The 17,235-nt window shown below is 35.5% G+C and overlaps 1 protein-coding gene across 3 annotated transcripts in view; it reads right to left on the bottom strand.

Annotated features, from left to right (window-relative positions):
• LOC150094147 (uncharacterized) overlaps window positions 1–17,235 on the bottom strand; it is a 387,756-nt gene that overhangs the window by 108,220 nt on the left and 262,301 nt on the right. For all 3 annotated transcript variants that reach the window (XM_090412301.1, XM_090412300.1, XM_090412302.1), the window contains 2 exons: window positions 13,702–13,972; window positions 1,794–1,934 (listed from right to left, as the gene is read on the bottom strand). In XM_090412301.1, the coding sequence (XP_090268427.1) occupies window positions 1,794–1,934; window positions 13,702–13,972 (412 nt within the window). The remainder of the gene's footprint in view (window positions 1–1,793; window positions 1,935–13,701; window positions 13,973–17,235) is intronic.

Genomic DNA, 17,235 nt, shown 5'->3' with positions numbered 1-17,235 from the left:
GTCCAGACTTTTCAGGTTTAAAGTATTCAATATAAGATTGGTGTTCTTCTAGCCGAATAGAGGCAGATCTTCCCGTTTGTCTGAAATAAGATAATTCACAAGAGCACGGAATCTGGTAGACACCTGGATGATTAAGATGTGGAAGCTTGTCCTTAGGAGAAGTGAGAAAGGTGGAGATTTTTCTAAACGGTCGAAAGGCAACAAAAATATTCAGTGGTTTTACATCTGGATTACTGTGCTCATACCTAGTCACCTGGATTTGAAGAGGATAAATTAACATTGGAGAGAGGGTATAGAGACAGATAAAAATTATATTAGAATTCTACAATGTTAATTATGAAGACAGACTGAGGTCATGAACTACAGGAAGGGAGTGCCATGATTGAGTTATTTAAATTGTTTGACAAGCATTTACAAGATTAACAATGGGGGAGATTTTTCATAAGTGATAGTGAGGGTGAGAAGTGACTAATTTCTATAATGAGTAAGAGGGTGAGAAGTGGCTTTGCTGTGTAGAAGGTGGTTGTACAATGGAATTCTGTCTGATATGCAACAGTGAATAGGTTTAAGGAGTGATAATAGACTGTGTTTTCTAAGATGTGTGTCCTGTGACGAATCATCTTGTGACTCCATGGGGGTCTAGAATAATAATATTTCATAATAACATTCTTGTATGGTACCAGTGTTTATTATTACAAAAACTGAACCTATAACTATTTTTGGCATAAGTGCTCTAAACACAATTTAGTTTTGCTTAATTTTGTAGTTAAAAATGACTTGACAGATTTTAATAGTAATCCTAAAATACCAAATTTTGCTAAATGCCATCAAAGCAGGGAGAAATTACAGTTATTATTTTGGAATTGTTTTGCCAATGAAACAAAGTATAGCAGAAAAATAAATAAATAAATTTATTTATTTATTTATTTAGTGATATATATTTCTTACATATATTTTGTTAATGAAAATGGAATTAGCTTTCATGAAAAAGTCTTGGTTAGGTCTCTGGCTTAACAACAAAAGTAAACACAGAGAATATACCTATTTGACAAAGTATGTAACATGGTAACAATTTGTTTTAAAATGCTGCTAACATATAATCAAATTTGAAATTGTTCACAGCTGAATTTTCAATGACTAATATATACATTTTTTTTAAACAAACTATGACAATATCTACAACAAATTTATATAATTCAAAAAACTCCATGGAATGATGTCAAAATATATAGATCCCCAACTTTTGAGGATTCAATATGTCAATTTTGTTTTGCCTGATTTTTGGCACTAGAGATGGTCTGATTGAAATTAAAATTGAAAGACTTTGACAAATATTTAATAAAGATCCTAAATACTAAATTACATCCAGCCAGATGTGGAATTATGATCAGTTCACATGATTGTGCCAAATTTTCCTATCAAAATAATTTGCTTTTAAACATTTGAAGCACATAAGCATTTTGTGTACTTAAATCCCGAATGCAATTAAATATCATCCAATCAGAATTGTATATATAATTTCAATCTTTTCTACCCTTTATGTGACCCTGCAAACAATTCAAAATCAACATTGCAAGGCTTAACAAATTTCTGTAAACATTCCAAATTTCAATAACGCTTATCAGTAAGCAGGGTGTGTGGTGTGTGTGTGTGAGTGAGTGAGAGAGAGAGAGAGAGAGAGAGAGAGAGAGAGAGAAGCAGAATTTACCTGTTCTGAAATCAAGTTTACTTTACTGCCCTCAGATTTCAGTTCAAGCATATCACAATGAATGAAAATTAATATTTTGACTTACTTCATGCCACTGGTGATTCTTTTCAAGCTCTCTTTCTTGTCTAATTTCTATAAGTGCCTCTTCCAAAGATAAAATCAGGCGCTCTTGATCAGCAACCACTTTTCTCATTTCTTTTATTCCAGAATCTTGTTCAGCATAATGCTTTAAAAAACAAAAGTGATAGATTAATGTATTTTACATCTTCACATTTTTATATACTACAATAACTGTTGCATTTCTATATCAAGTAGAATGTCTTCAGAAATGTGTGCAGATAAGTAAATAAACATACACACACTTAATATATATATATATTATTACTGTTTGCCAATATATACACATATATTGGCAAACAAATTGTGACAAACATTTATGTGGGCTTTTAGAGTGAAGGTGAATTAGCTGGTCAGCTGGTCCCCCTCTGTATTAGACTAGGTTTTGCAATGTTCCCATCCCTAAAAATCCAGTTTGATTCCCTCCCACAGCTAATTAGAGAACACATACATTAACAGATGGAGCAGACTGTTGGTATAGGAGTAACTAGCCTATCGTTATAGAAAGAAATTAGGTTTACATATATAATCACATCCACAAAATGTTATAAACTTATAGCACAATTGTATAGGTAGGTTAAGGGCTAAACAATTTGGAAACTCTGCTCTAGAGATCAAGCATGATACTATTTAAAGCCATTTCATGCTTTCAATAAGCAGCATGGTGGTATCTCGCACCAGGTAATGAAAACTGTCACTGTCACTTAGCCATCACATACCAATGAACCTAATGCATAAATTTGGACATACCAGTTTCCTTTAGGAAACTGATATGTCCAAATATAGATGCCAGGTTCTTCTGCTGTAGAATTTTGCACTACTGGAGTTATTACCTCAAAATATTGCAGTCTCCTTACTTGAACAGAGGAAAAGCTACAGGCTATTTTGCATCCAAATATTGACTATTTTAAATAAACTAAATGTAGTTTTATACAGATTTTCAGTGTGTGTGTGTGTGTCAAGAAGTAATTGTTCTGTCTCCATCAGATTTTGCATAGTTTCCCAGTTTGACTGTTAAAATGTTTGGAACTAAAATTTTAACATCTTCCCCTCTCCAGGTGGTCCTGGACTATACAATTTTGACTTATATCTGAAGAACAATTGGACGTACCTACCTATTTCCACCAAATTTTGGATGCTTCCATTTGACTAGGAAAATATTGGAACATTGAAACATGTTTGGACCCAAAATTATGAACTCCTTAGATAGTTTATCTAGCAACTTTCTTCTCCTCATTTTGTACTTTTTAGCTTATATTGCAAAAGATGTTTCCTACGAAAGTATGACATTTTCATTTTTTTTTTTCAGGAGCAAGAACTAAAATAACAATGCTCATTGTATACCAATATTATTTGTTCATTCAAAATGCTGTTCTAAAAAAAAAAAAAAATGCTCTTGATATTTTTAAATAAAATTTGAAAATTCAAAGGAAATATTCTTCAAGCTTATTGTATATGAAAATTAGACTGAGATGGACCAGAGTAAACAGCTTATAAAGGTGTGTGGGGGGGGGTAGTTTAAATATGACTCTGGAAACTGAGAAATGTTGTGAAAAAGAGAATGACTTTTATATAAGTATTAAAAGTATTTTTAAACAAGAAAAACCAAGAAATACCAGATAGCATAATGATATCTTGTTCCATAAACATAAAAATAAACCTTATTATCTTAGCTAATGCTTGGAGATTTTTTTTTTTTAAAGTGAATCTCACTCACAAAAAAGGTGTAAATCTATCATACATTTTAGTACCATGGGTGAGCTACAGTTAGATAATCTAGTTCTCCTGCTCCAGAAACCATGATATACTTTTTTTTTTCAAGTTATATCAGGCCTCCATTAAAAAGAGTGGTGGCCCGTGAAGCTTCAAGCGGGGGTGCTGACTATACAAAATTATTTTAAAAAAAATTTTTTTTTTCCTAATCAGTAACCAATTTATTAATAAATAAATCTACAGATCTACATATTTATTTATTAATAAATTGATTACTAATTAGGAAAAAAAGAATTTTTTTAAAATAATTTTGTATAGGCAGCACCCCCCACTTAAAGCTTCACAGGCCATCACCCATGGCAATAGTGGGATTCAAAACCACAACTTACTGGTTGGAGAATGGATTGCTATCCACTCAGCAAGACAGGACACCTACAGTCTGAGTTTGAAGGATTGGACTTAGCATCAGCAATAAGATGTTTAGTAATGGATCAACAGTTGACCGGTAATGATAACAGTACTAGTGATAGTTCATTATTAAGAAATCAAGAGTAATTACTGTTACTGAAAGAAAAAACATCAGCACTAATGGTGATACCATAAATGATTTTTATTTTTAGCAATAAATATTGGTTGATTTATGTACTACAATACCACTATCATGAAAATCAATTGCATTAATACAAAAATTTTATAATGTAAAAAAAGGTGAAAAATATGACTGAGTGCAAGGATAGAGTAAGAAGCAAGTGCAACAGTAATCAAAGCAACTCCTAGCACAATTCCCTCCATTTTGGGCACTTGTTCATGGTGGAGGGGACCTCCCAGTGATGGCCCTTTTCATTCTTCCTCTTTTTCTTTGCTTTTCTTCCCATATTCTTTGCTCTACTTCTCCTGAGTTTCTTTTCACTATCCTTTTTCCAGACCACCATCACTGGGATCCAATGCCCTGCCACCGTGTTTGCCATGTAGCGCGCCCCATGGACATCTGGAAAGGATGATCCTGGTAGTCTTGCACTACTTTGGCCCCTGCTTCAGCAAGATGGGTGGTCCTGGATGGCCCAGCCAGGATCAGTTGGCTAGTGGGCTTGTCTGCAAGGGTCAATGGTGTTGCAGCAAGTCTCTCACCACATGGTCCGGGAGTCGGGATCCTAAGCTTGCTGTAGTGCCGGTATAGCATCCAGGGTAGCCCTGGCATTCCACTCCTGAGCGCAGTCATTGCTTGCCAGGCAATGGGCATCCATGTGTGGCTTCTTGTTGGGTGGGGAGCTCTGGTGCTGAACCAAAAACTTCTTGAGCATGAATCCTTCATCCTCAAATGTTTCAGGGGGCCCTAACAAAGTCCCAACCAAGTACTGATACCGTAGATACAGCATATGGAAACAGAAGTAAGAAACAAAAGACATGATGCTAACATAAATGTACCAACATTTTTAATCATTCATGCTACAGGTGAAAAACCAATAGGGAAAATGTCACCCTTCTTTATTCCAAAAGGTTTAGAAGGACTGGCAGGACCTTCCAAAACTGTTAAGAAATTACATTCTGGTGATGTCCTTGTGGAAACATTGTGTCAGCAACATTCTGAGAAACTAATGAGAGCAACAACAATGGGTGGAATAGAAATTACAGTAACACCTAATAAAACTTAACTCCTGTAGCAGAGTGATATCATAATGGGATTTCCTTGATGTTCTTGATGAGGAGATATGTTCAGAACTTAAAGATCAAGGAGTGACAGGTGTGAGGTGCATCCTGATACATAGGGATGGTCGCCTAGTTCCAACCAAGAACATCATCCTTACTTTTGATACACCTAACCCTCCAACATCTGTAAAAGCAGGGTATCTCAGCTGTCCTGTTAGAATGTACATCCCTAACCCACTGAGATGCTTTAAATATCAGAGATATGGACATGCCCAAACTGCCTATCGTGGTTCTACTACTTGTGATCGATGTGGTAGTAAAGAGCATAACAACAACTCTTTAAATGTGCAAAAAAAGCTAAATGTGTCAACTGTCAGGGAGATCATCCAGCTTACTCTCGTGCATGTCAGAAATGGAAAGATGAAAAAAGAAATACAAAGAATGAAAACAGAGCAAAACATGACATACCAGGATGCAAAAAGAAAGCTAGTCACTATCACACCTGCTCTGAGATCCTCTTATGATGAGAAGGTAAATTAAGAAAGTGACAGTAGCAACTCAAACTTGTATGTCTGTTCCACCATCTGATAATTTTACTATACCTGCACCTTATGATCACAAGTACTTCTCTGTTGAGAGCATCATTCGTATGACCTATGGCCTTACTCCAGAGACAACTCCAAAAATGATCCCACTCGATGAAAACCCACTTGTCAAAAAAATTATGGCAAAGATATCACTTAAAGACAAACCACCAGATACTCCCCACAGAAAAAATGGATACTTCGGTACTCAGTGAAAGTAAACTAAACTTACCAACTGACCCTAGCACATCAGACGTATTGAAAACTCTACCAGAGGAAGAGATGAACACTGGCCGTCCATACTTCCCCAAAACAATTGATAAATATAAATATGACAAAGGTAAGCCCTCAGCCTTCCGAAAACCAGACAAGTCTATAAAACCAAAACAATAGGAAAATTTGTACAATGGAACTGTCCTGTATTTTGCCAGAATATTGATGATATCAACATTTTGTTGCAGAAACACAAACCTTTCTGTCTACAGGAAATGTACTTAAGACCCAATGAGTACCCTACCTTTAGGAATTTCACTGTTGTATGCAAGGATAGAACTGGAGGTGGTCCTACTCATGGAGGAGTGGCTATCCTGGTGGGCAGTCATTCCTTTCCATCAGGTCCAACTTAATACTTCTCTGGAAGCAGTAATGATTCACTTCACCGTAGGATTTCTTATTACACTATGTTCAATTTATTTACCACCAAGTGCTAAGTTAAATGAAATTGATCTTGATAACCTTATCTCACAACAGTCTGAACCCATACTTTTGATGGGTGACTTTAATGGTCACAATACTCTATGGGGTAGTGCAAATACTAATAGACGAGGTTGAATCATTGAAAGAATTCTTGATAATAATAACCTCTCACTTTTAAATAATAAACTCAATACTTTCTTTCATATGCCTACCCATTGGCATTCTGCAATTGATCTTACGATCTGCTCTCCCTCCACAATGCTCACGTGGGACATTGACGAGAACATATATGGAAGTGATCACTTTCCTGCTCTCTGTCTTCACGGGAACCATGTTCACCCACACGGATACCTAAATGGGAAAATGGACCAGGCTGACTGGAACATTTTCGTTTATCTTGCAAAATTTAATGCTGATGCCATAAGTCAAGTGCCTATCAATGAAGCAGTAAAATATATAACAGAGTGCAATGTCCAGGGAGCAACAGCCTCCATCCCAAAAACATCATCTCGGTTTCCACTCTATCGAAAGCCTTGGTGGAACCCAGAATGTCAGACAGCCAAAAAAGATCAACACAGAGCATGGGATATATTTCGTAGATATCGCACCACATCAAACCTTATAGCTTTCGAGCACGCTCAAGCCGAAGCACGCTATGTGAGGGTTCAGAGTCAAAAACAATCACAATTATGGATCCAATTCACTACATCAATTAATCATATGACCAGTCCAAAAATTGTAAGGGATAAAATCCGGAAAATGAAAGGCAGATATAGATGTCTACCTTAGACCATAATGGAAGTGTTATTGCTGATAACAAAGCCATTGCAGACACTCTGGGAGAAAATTTTTCCAGAATCTCAGCAACAGCTTCATATCCTCCTGAATTTTTAATTCTGAAAGAACAGCAAGAGAAACAAAGGCTAAATTTTTCTACCAATGTTCTCGGGCCATACAATCAGCCATTTGTTAAGGAGGAACTAAAAAGAGCTCTCCAACTATCTCACTCTAGGGCAGTAGGGCCTGATGACATCCATTATGAAATGATAAAACATCTACCATCATCTTCTATGGATCTCCTTCTCTTACTATACAATAGAATACTTGCAGAGGAAGAGTTTCCAAATTCTTGGCATGAGTCAATTTTCATTGCTATCCTAAAACCAGTAAAAGATCCAACACAAGTAAATAATTATTGACCCATTGCTCTGATCAGCTGTCTTTGTAAGATACTAGAGAAAATGGTTAATGCCAGACTTCTCTGGTATTTAGAAAGCAACAATCTTCTCTCCAATACACAATGTGGGTTTCATAGACATCACTCAATTTTAGACCATTTGGTTCATTTAGAAACTTGTATAAAAGATGCATTTCCGAAGCAAGAACACCTTGTTTCAGTTTTTTTTTTTACATGGAAAAAGCTTATGACACAGCCTGGAGATATGGTGTTATGTCAGAAGACATAACATTATTATTGTTAAAAATAAAGAAATTAATAATCTACCAGAAGTGAACGTTTCTGTATAATTTTGTAATATAGTATTGTATAATCTTAATTTAGTATTGTGAAATTTCAGTGTACAAAATATAAAATAGTTACTTAGTCAGAAATTTTGTATCTGAACATCTAATTAACGTTGTTAGAAAAGAAATCAAAATAATATACCAAATGTGTAAGGCCACCTTCAGTAAGTCTGTTGTGAAGAACTGTGCTTTCCCCCCCCCTTCATTTTATGGAAAGTTACGAGAGTTTAGTTAGGTTGCTGTGAGTGGTGCTATGTGCTGGGAGAAACGCAAGGAGAGTATGACGCATGCGTGTTCGACGACAGCGGGAAACAAAGGTAGTTTAAAAGTGAGTACATCGCTACATTCAAGGCTTTTTTCTCTGAGACGTTTTCCTGCTGCTGTTCACCTGTGCGATGGATCGTCCGACTGGTAGGAAGGAAGCTTCCACGTGGTTCCCTTCGTTAGTGGAAAGTATAATCTCATGACAAAGGAAACTACCTGTCGGAGACAAAGAAAGCCCAGCAGACCTAATGGTGGAAAACAAGAATGAGGAGTTCCAGTCGAAATATCAAAGGGAAAGTCAAGGTATTAGTCTGATGAAATAATTCTAAAGTGGCCAAGAGAATTAATGCAGTGAATCGGTAAGGTGAACTTTGTATTTCCTATTTAGTGAATTTATAGTGAGGATCTGAAGTGTGTGGAGAAAGACAATCCTAGAACTGTGGCCGAATATAAAGCAAAAGAATATGTCATTTTTTCGTGTTATGTATGTGTAAGAGAATTATTTATGTTACTCAGATCTTGGAAAAGAGATAGAAATGTTAAATTGGATAGGACTATTAAGGAAAGTTTGGATTGAATCCTAGCATATTTAAGAGAGAGAGAGAGAGAGAGAAAACTAAGTAACTAGTCTTTAACCTCGGTATTCAGTGATATGAACTTAAAAGTATTGTATTTCTGTGATATATAATTTAGAATTGGTATTCTTAAACATGAATTTTCGAGTGTTTTATTTAAATATGTGTACAAGAGTGAGATAATATATATATATATGTATTCTGATCGAAAGATTGACTAAGTTTACATAAATGACTTGTATGATTTATTCAGTGAAATTAAATTGTTCTGTTATTATTATGAAGTCAGTTTTCCTTATGTCTAGAGCTACTGCACTTGTTCATAAAAGTTAAACGAACCTAGTAAAGGCGGGAAACATTTAAGGATCAGGTCACGATTGCAAAGTACAAAAAATTTTATTGAGAAGAGTGAATGCTGACTGGCTTCTAACTCCCTGGTTTTAATTTCAATTTATCCTATAACTCAAAGTGGCACAGCTCGAACAAATAAATTTCTTTGAGTTTAAAAAGGGGAGATAGAACCAGAGCTGAGACAAAGAAGTTGGCATCCGCCATTAGCAATTCTTTGTCTCACAAGACCTCAGCTTCATTCTTATCAAAGGTACGGCCATAAGGGTTAGTGAGAAATAAGAATAGGTAATTTTAAGGGAAAGTCGACATGACAATGGCATATTAAAAGACCTCTATATCCTGGGTCTTAAAGGACACCTTCATGTATTTATTAAAAACTTTCTTTCCAGGCGAATTTTCCAAGTCAGAGTGGGAAATATGTTATCTCGATCATATCATCAAGAAATGGCTGTTCCCCAAGGCTCTGTTTTAATTGTGACACTTTGCTGTTAAGATTAACTCAATCACCATGGGAGGAAGCTGTTCGGTGATTACTCTACTAAGAGCCCACAGAGAAACGTAATCAATTGTTTGCTGAAATTGTCTTTCAATTATGTTACGAGAGTGGCAGTAAATTGTGAAGTCATCAACATATAGAGCATTGTCTATGACTTCACAATTTACTGCCACTCTCGTAACATAATTGAAAGACAATTTCAGCAAACAATTGATCACGTTTCTCTGTGGGCTCTTAGTAATGGGTTTAGGTTTTCAACAGAGAAAAGTGTCTGTGTATACTTCTGTCAAAAATGCACTCTTCACCCAGATCCTGAATTAAGAATGGCACACACTATTATTCCAGTAGCTACATAAACCAAATACTTGGGACTGATCTTTGACAATAAACTTACATTTCTAGCACACATTCATCAACTAAGACAAAAGTGCAAGAGAGCATTGAACCTTCTTCGCACTCTATCCTCTACTGAGTGGGGATGCTGATCGAGCTTCATTGCTCCATCTTTATCGTGCACTTATACGTTCAAAGCTGGATTATGGGTCTCAAGTCTATGGTTCTGCAACACAGAGTAATCTGCGATGGTCGGATTCCATCCATCATCAGAGTATACGGATAGCTACTGGTGCCTTTCGCACATCACCCACTCAGAGTCTTTATGTTGAAGCAAATAAACCAGCTCTATCATTTCGATGGAAACAGTTGTCTCTTAATTATGCCCTAAAGATAAAGTCTCTCTCAGATCATCCTACATGGACTAGTCTCTTTTCTCTGCATTGGGAAGCTCAATACCACACACACTTCAAACTGCCATACATCCTTTTGGTATGCATATTAAAAAGACTATGCAAGCTCTTGATATAAATGTTGACAACATTGCCTACACTAAACATAACAGCATCCCTCCATGGCAGGTTTGCACACCATCCTGTAACCTCTCACTCTGTCAGCTACAGAAATCTCATACTCCATCATCTGTCTACCTCCAAATGTTTAATGCACACAGAGAGCAGTACACTCTGATTTCTTGCCTATCTATACTGATGGTTCAAGAACTAATACCTCTGTTGGCTGTGCTGCTGTGTTTCCTGACATTATTATCTCCAGCCAGATCCCACCTGATTGCAGTAATTACACAGCAGAGTTACATGCCATTCAGCTTGCACTTGTTCACATAAAAGAAAGCTGCTACCTACCAAAAGTGCATACAGTCATACCCCGACTTACATGAATCTGGAGTTAACGCAGTTTCTTATATGTACGTATTACCGTCCCGCTTCACCACCAGTCGTATCTTTCCGGCACCGGCCGCATTCACCAGTAATCCAAGAGCTCTAAAAAATAAATCTAAAGCTGGCTTGCCAGTGATCTGGAAGTCAAATTCTAAAGCTTGGGTGACAACTTCTATTTTTGAAGACTGGTTTGGTCACCACTTCATACCTGAAGTTGAACGTTATTGCCAGTTTAAAAAAATTCCGTTTATAGTTATGCTCATTATTGATAATGCACCTGGTCACCCTCCTGTAACTTTAATTGATTTTGATCAACGTGTAAAAGTTGTTTTCTTGCATCCAAATACAACCAGCTTACTTCAACCGCAAAGAGTTATCAAAATATTCAAAACGTACTACACACGGCATTCGTTTACAAGTCTGAATGAAGCTATGAGGCAAAATGAGCAACTGTCTGTTAAAGAGTTTTGGAAACGGTTTAATGTTTTAGATGCTGTAAGGATTATCGGAGATTCTTGGAGTGAAATTTCCCAAAAAACCTTGAATGGTGTCTGGAAAAAACTTTGTCCAGCCTTTTTTAAAATGCAAAACGGAAATGTTGCCAGAAACTGATCAAGTTGCTGAGAAAATAAAAGAAGTTGTCAATCTTGCAAGGCAATTAGATTTAGAAGTCGACAGCGAAGATGTCAGCGAGCTGTTAGACTCGCATAACAAGGAGCTTACAATCAACGAGCTCATAGAGATGCTTGAGTAAAGCGCTACTGAAGAGATCGAAACCTCAGATCCAGTTCTACCAGAAAAGCACATGACAATTGCATAATTAACAGAAGGTCTCAGCTTAATTAAGAAAGGTTTACAGATTTTGGAGGACATAGATTCTAATGAGGAACGAATTGTAGCCACAAGGCAAGGAATAAAAAAATCATTGGCTTACTATGAAGAAATTTTGCGTGACAAGAAAAAGAACATTATGCCATCAGACGAATCTATTAGATTTTATGAAAGCATCGACATCGAAATAACTTTCTTTTTTTACATACGAAAAACTACAATCATGATTATATTTATTCAAAAATATAGGTGCTTTTGTAAACCTTTGGTCCCAATTAACTAATATTTTGTATGTATATATAAATTGCATGCAAAATTATACCCCAAGTTACGCGAACTTGACTTGCGTGTTTTTTGTTGGTCCCACCTACCGCGTAACATTGGGGTATGACTGTAATTTATACAGACTCATTGAATTCTTTACAGGCTATCTCCTCTCCTATGCATAACCTACATCCAGTACATTATGAGGTGTTACACCTGTTTAAACAAAATGAAAATCCTTAATTTTGATGTTCAGTTGTGCTGGATTCCCAGCCACATTGGAATTAAGGGAAATAAGGCTGTAGATTAAGCTGCTAAATCAGCTCAAACTTTCTCCATGTACTGTTTGACAGTACCATATACAGACAGTTTATACGATGAAAGCTAATTGCTCAATGGTAGTCATCATGGTAGAAAGCATTAACAAACAAATTATATGACATTAAACTTGAAATCAAGCATTGGTATTCTAGTCAACGAATAAAGAGAAGAGAGGAAGTTGTTCTCACTAGGCTCCACATAGGTCACAGTCATCTTACACATTCTTATTTACTGAGAGCTAATGATCCTCCCATGTGTGAAAAATGCAATACATATCTCACTATTTATCATATGCTGGTAGAGTGCCAGACTTTGCACAAGAGAGCAATGAAATTTTTGCCTACCTGGCCAGACCATATACACTCAGGCAGACTGCACAGTGTTTTTAATTTTTTACAAAGAATTAATTTATACAAACACATTTGACTGTAATTTTGTTTATATGTAAATACTGTATTGCTTCACTTAACTTTTGTACGCATATATTACAAAATATGTTAATATTTTGTGATGGATATGCGCAGGAGTTGAGTACTAATGTATATATTATTCATTAGGTTAATTTCTGACCAATCGTGTGTTACCTTGTTGTAATTTTGTTAATATGTAAATACCACACTGCTAAACTTAATTTTTATGCATACATAATGTATAATAATTCCAATTTAACTCTATGTAATTACTGTAATAACATATGTTGTAATCTTATTGTAGTAATCTTATATGCTGCATTCCTTGGTTTGGTGTTGTACATGCATTTTGTTTATTAACTTATATTGTTTTCTAATTATGTACTGCCTTAAATGCTGCAGTAATTTTGTTTATATGTAGATACTACATTGCCCAGCTTACCTTTTGTGCATACATATTATTTACTAATTTTTTGACTAATTATGTATTGCTGTAGGACACCTTGTATATTTGTGTAACCTTCTTGTAATTTTGTTTATATGTAGATACCACATTGCCAAATTTTATTTTTATGCATGCATCTTGTATAATAATTCCTTTTTGCCTATTTATGTATGGCTATAAAAACATCTGTTATAATTTTAACTATATGTAGATATTGCATTCCTTGGCTTGTACATGCATTTTGTTTATTTAACTTTTATTGTTGACAATTTTTGTACTACTATAACCTTTAACCTTGTGTGTTGCTGTGCCCTCTGCAGCAATTCTGTTTCTATGTAGATGTTGCTTTGTGGAACCTAATTTTTGTACAGGCATGTTGTTTACAATTTTCTTTAACTGCTTATGTATAGTTGTAACCTTAGTATGACCTTTGTAGTTTTTGTGCCAAATAAACTATAAACCAACCAACCAACCTAGCACAATAAATAAAAATACAGATAAAAGCTGCAATTTAGCAATGTACCTTTAAAGCTCTTTCAAATTTCAGTGCCTCTGTGCTGAGCTGGAACTGTACAGCTGACACTTCTTGTTCTTTAGTAACCTTGGTAAGAATTAATTCCTTTCTTGTTTGCTCAACTTCAGTTTCTAACTGAACAACAAGCATAGAAGCCTTACTTAATTCCTTTTCTAAATCACTGATTCTACTTTCAAGTGAGGAATTTTTGAGTTCACTAGCTTTCAGTTTATTGTTGAATGCATCCCTTTCTTTGCGAAATATAAACTCTGCTCGCTTCCTGAAATTGTTGTAAATCAGAATTATTTCTAATCAAAAGTTAAAATGAATTAAAAGGTTAAATGAAAAAAAAAAAAAAAAAAGAAAAAAGATATTCTTATTTATAATCATATACCAGAATAAAACTATAATATATGGTAACTATAATTATGATCAACTAAAAAAATATGACAGACACTTTGCCATTGTTAGAAAAACCAACTTAAAGATATGATCTTGCATTTTGAATTAGACTAAGTTAATAATAATAAAAAAAAAAAAAATTAGTTATCTGTTTATATTCTGAGTGTCTCTGTGAGACCAAAGATTCATCATAGAAGGTTATTTTACTAGAATAACTTCTATACAGCATCTATTGAAAGGGTTCTAATTACTGAATTAGAACCTTTAATTAGAACTGAAATTACTGATGCACAGGATTGGCTTTCTGGTACATCAAAGATAATGCAGCCTTGTATGAGTTTGTTCTCCAAGAATAAATAAATAATTTCCATACTGTTGTCCACTCATACAATCTATTCAAGTCCAACTGTAAGGCTACAGCATCTGCTTGATTCCTCATCACTCTCCCCAGTTTACATCATCTACAAACAGTTGCACACAGTGTGCCCATTAAGTAATGAGAAATTATTATATTAAAACAAAACTATATTTGGAATTGTCAATTACACAGATTCAAAAGTCATACAGGTATTTGAAGGCATGGTGGAAGCCCTGAATAAGAACCTCCTTCAGTGTCTGGGTCATACTGCATTACGATTGCTGAAGAGCTCCCCTTTCAAAGCACACTTCATTTTAGGTAAGAGGAAAAAGTCTGCAGGAGCCATATCTGATGTATGCGGGGAGGGAGGATATTCGATCACATGCAGGTATGTTGTTGTGCAACAGAAACCAATTGCTGTTGTGAAACAGTTCTTTCCTGATATGATGCATGCGGGTGTAGAGATGCTGCATTACTCCTAAATAATACTGACCATTCACTGTGGTGCCCACAGGAACAAATTCACAGTGGATAATTCCAGCGGCATCGAAAAAAACAATGACCATTGTCTCGAGACAGGATTTTTGCATCCTGACTTTCTTCTGCTGGACAGAAGATGTTTCACACCATTCCATGCTCTGGTGTTTCGTTTCTGGATCAAACTGAAAACACCAACTTTTGTCACTGCAACACATCAAAATCCTGATCAACTGCATGGGTGAAATTTTGACAACATGCAACAGAGTGCTCTTTCTTTATTTGTGTATCAACATATGTGGCACAAAGCTCAAAAAAACTTCCTCTTGTGCAAATCTCTTTCTAAGATTAATCTGGCTGTTTCCTTACTGACACCAAGCTGTACCATGAGTAACATAGTTGTCATGAGCAACAATTTCCCTACCTTTCACCACATTTTCATTTGTCAGTGCAGAAAGTGGCCACCCACAGCATGGCTCATCCTCCAGGGACTCTCTCCTTTCTTTAAAGGTTGAAAATCAGTGGAACACCAGTGCATGGCTGAGACCTTTTTTCATCATAAATCTTATTTAGGTCTTGGTACACTTTTGTAATAGTTTTCCTAATTTAGAGTAAAATTTTATCACAGCTCTTTGCTCCATAGCACAACTTCTGACACTCTTACTTTTATTCAAAGGACTGCCCTCTAAAAAAATCATTCTCATTATTTAACATGCACACTGTGTATATCACCAGTTAAACCTATTCCAATATAAGTCATATACAAATTAAATAACAATGGTCCCAAAGCAGGCCTCTCTGACATACCCTAGTGACTTTCCACTCTTGAGTAAGTGCCCTCATCCCCCCCACTCCTCCCCATACACAACTTACTGATACCTATGTGATAGCCAGTTACCTATTCAACTTGCTAGTCTGTTATCCAGTTCCATCTGCTTCAGTTTAGTGGCCAACTTGTGATGTGGCAATCTACCAAAAGCCTTTACAAAATCTAAGCACACTACTGTATATGCATATCCCTTGTCCAAGACATTTGTCACCTTGTTATAGTAAATAAGTAAACAAGTAAAACATGACCACCCTTTAACAAACCCATGCTGACAAGCACAAAGAACACTACTGTTATCAAACCACTTTTGTATTCTACCTCTCACCAACTTCAATATGCATATTCTCATATTGATCTTTTTGTTTTGTATAAATTGTGTGCTTTGTGTATCCCATGACCTTGTTATAAATAGCTATTATACGTATTTTCTGGAAAAGAAAATTTGAAAGAGGATGTTAGGACAAATGTGTTTTGAAAGCTGCTATGTTTAGTGTTACAATAAATCTGTTTTGGTTGTATGCATGCAGCACAGTCAGTGGAAGGGGAGTGTTTTCCCATTATGAGTGTCATTCCAGTTCTCTAATTACACTAATTGTTGCTAAATACAATATATAAACTATGTCTTTATACTGTATTTAGTGGGAAAAAACAGCAACTTGTTTTTCTTGCTTCTGCAACATAGCATCTGTTGAGGTTGGAATGTTTTTCACAGCATATTTTTATTCCAGCATTTACAAACAACAAACATAATAAAAATTTATCTATTCCTGGATAAAAATGAATATGTCTATGTATTCATTTTTGTGGTTGATCAACAACAAAAATAGATATTGTAAGATATCTATTATTGATAAGACAGAAGACCTGCTAACAAAAAAAAAAAAGTAATAAATGTATAATATGCAACCATGATACTAATGCTTCATGAAGAGAACACATGCATAAACATTGCATTACATTTGCATTAATAGCTCACATCTGCAGTCACAAATAAGGACACCTTCAAGACCTTTCATCTGTTTTGCATGTATGAAGTGTGAACTGGCATGTTTAGGACACAGATATAGACAAATAATTTTCTATAAATAATTTATAACTTTTTTGCCCATATTTATAATGGGGAAATAGTGCTGACAATCTACTGAATGTGCCATTTTCTGCCAGAGCTTTCGCAAATTGTATGATCATAGTCAAAGGAGGTTGGAACTTGTCTATAAATAACTAAGTAAAACCAGTTATTTCAGCTTTTCTTTAGTTCAGTCCTAAAAAGTAATAACTTCCCAACTGATTACTTTTTCCAACTTCTGTTAATTACTATTATTATTATTAAGAGAGAGACCTCCAGGGAGTCTCATCAAGGGACGCCACATACTACATGCACCAACTATCATACTTATTCTTGAATTCATTCACAACATCCAATAGCAATCCATTTCAATCAGGCACTACCCTATAAGAGAAAAATCTAGCCCTCACC

Source organism: Typopeltis vanoorti, chromosome 22 (assembly GCF_054136105.1).
Source record: "Typopeltis vanoorti isolate ZY-2024b chromosome 22, IOZ_Tvanoo_1.0, whole genome shotgun sequence".
In the NCBI taxonomy this organism is placed as follows: domain Eukaryota; kingdom Metazoa; phylum Arthropoda; class Arachnida; order Uropygi; family Thelyphonidae; genus Typopeltis; species Typopeltis vanoorti.
This window is presented reverse-complemented; position numbering and strand designations above follow the sequence as displayed.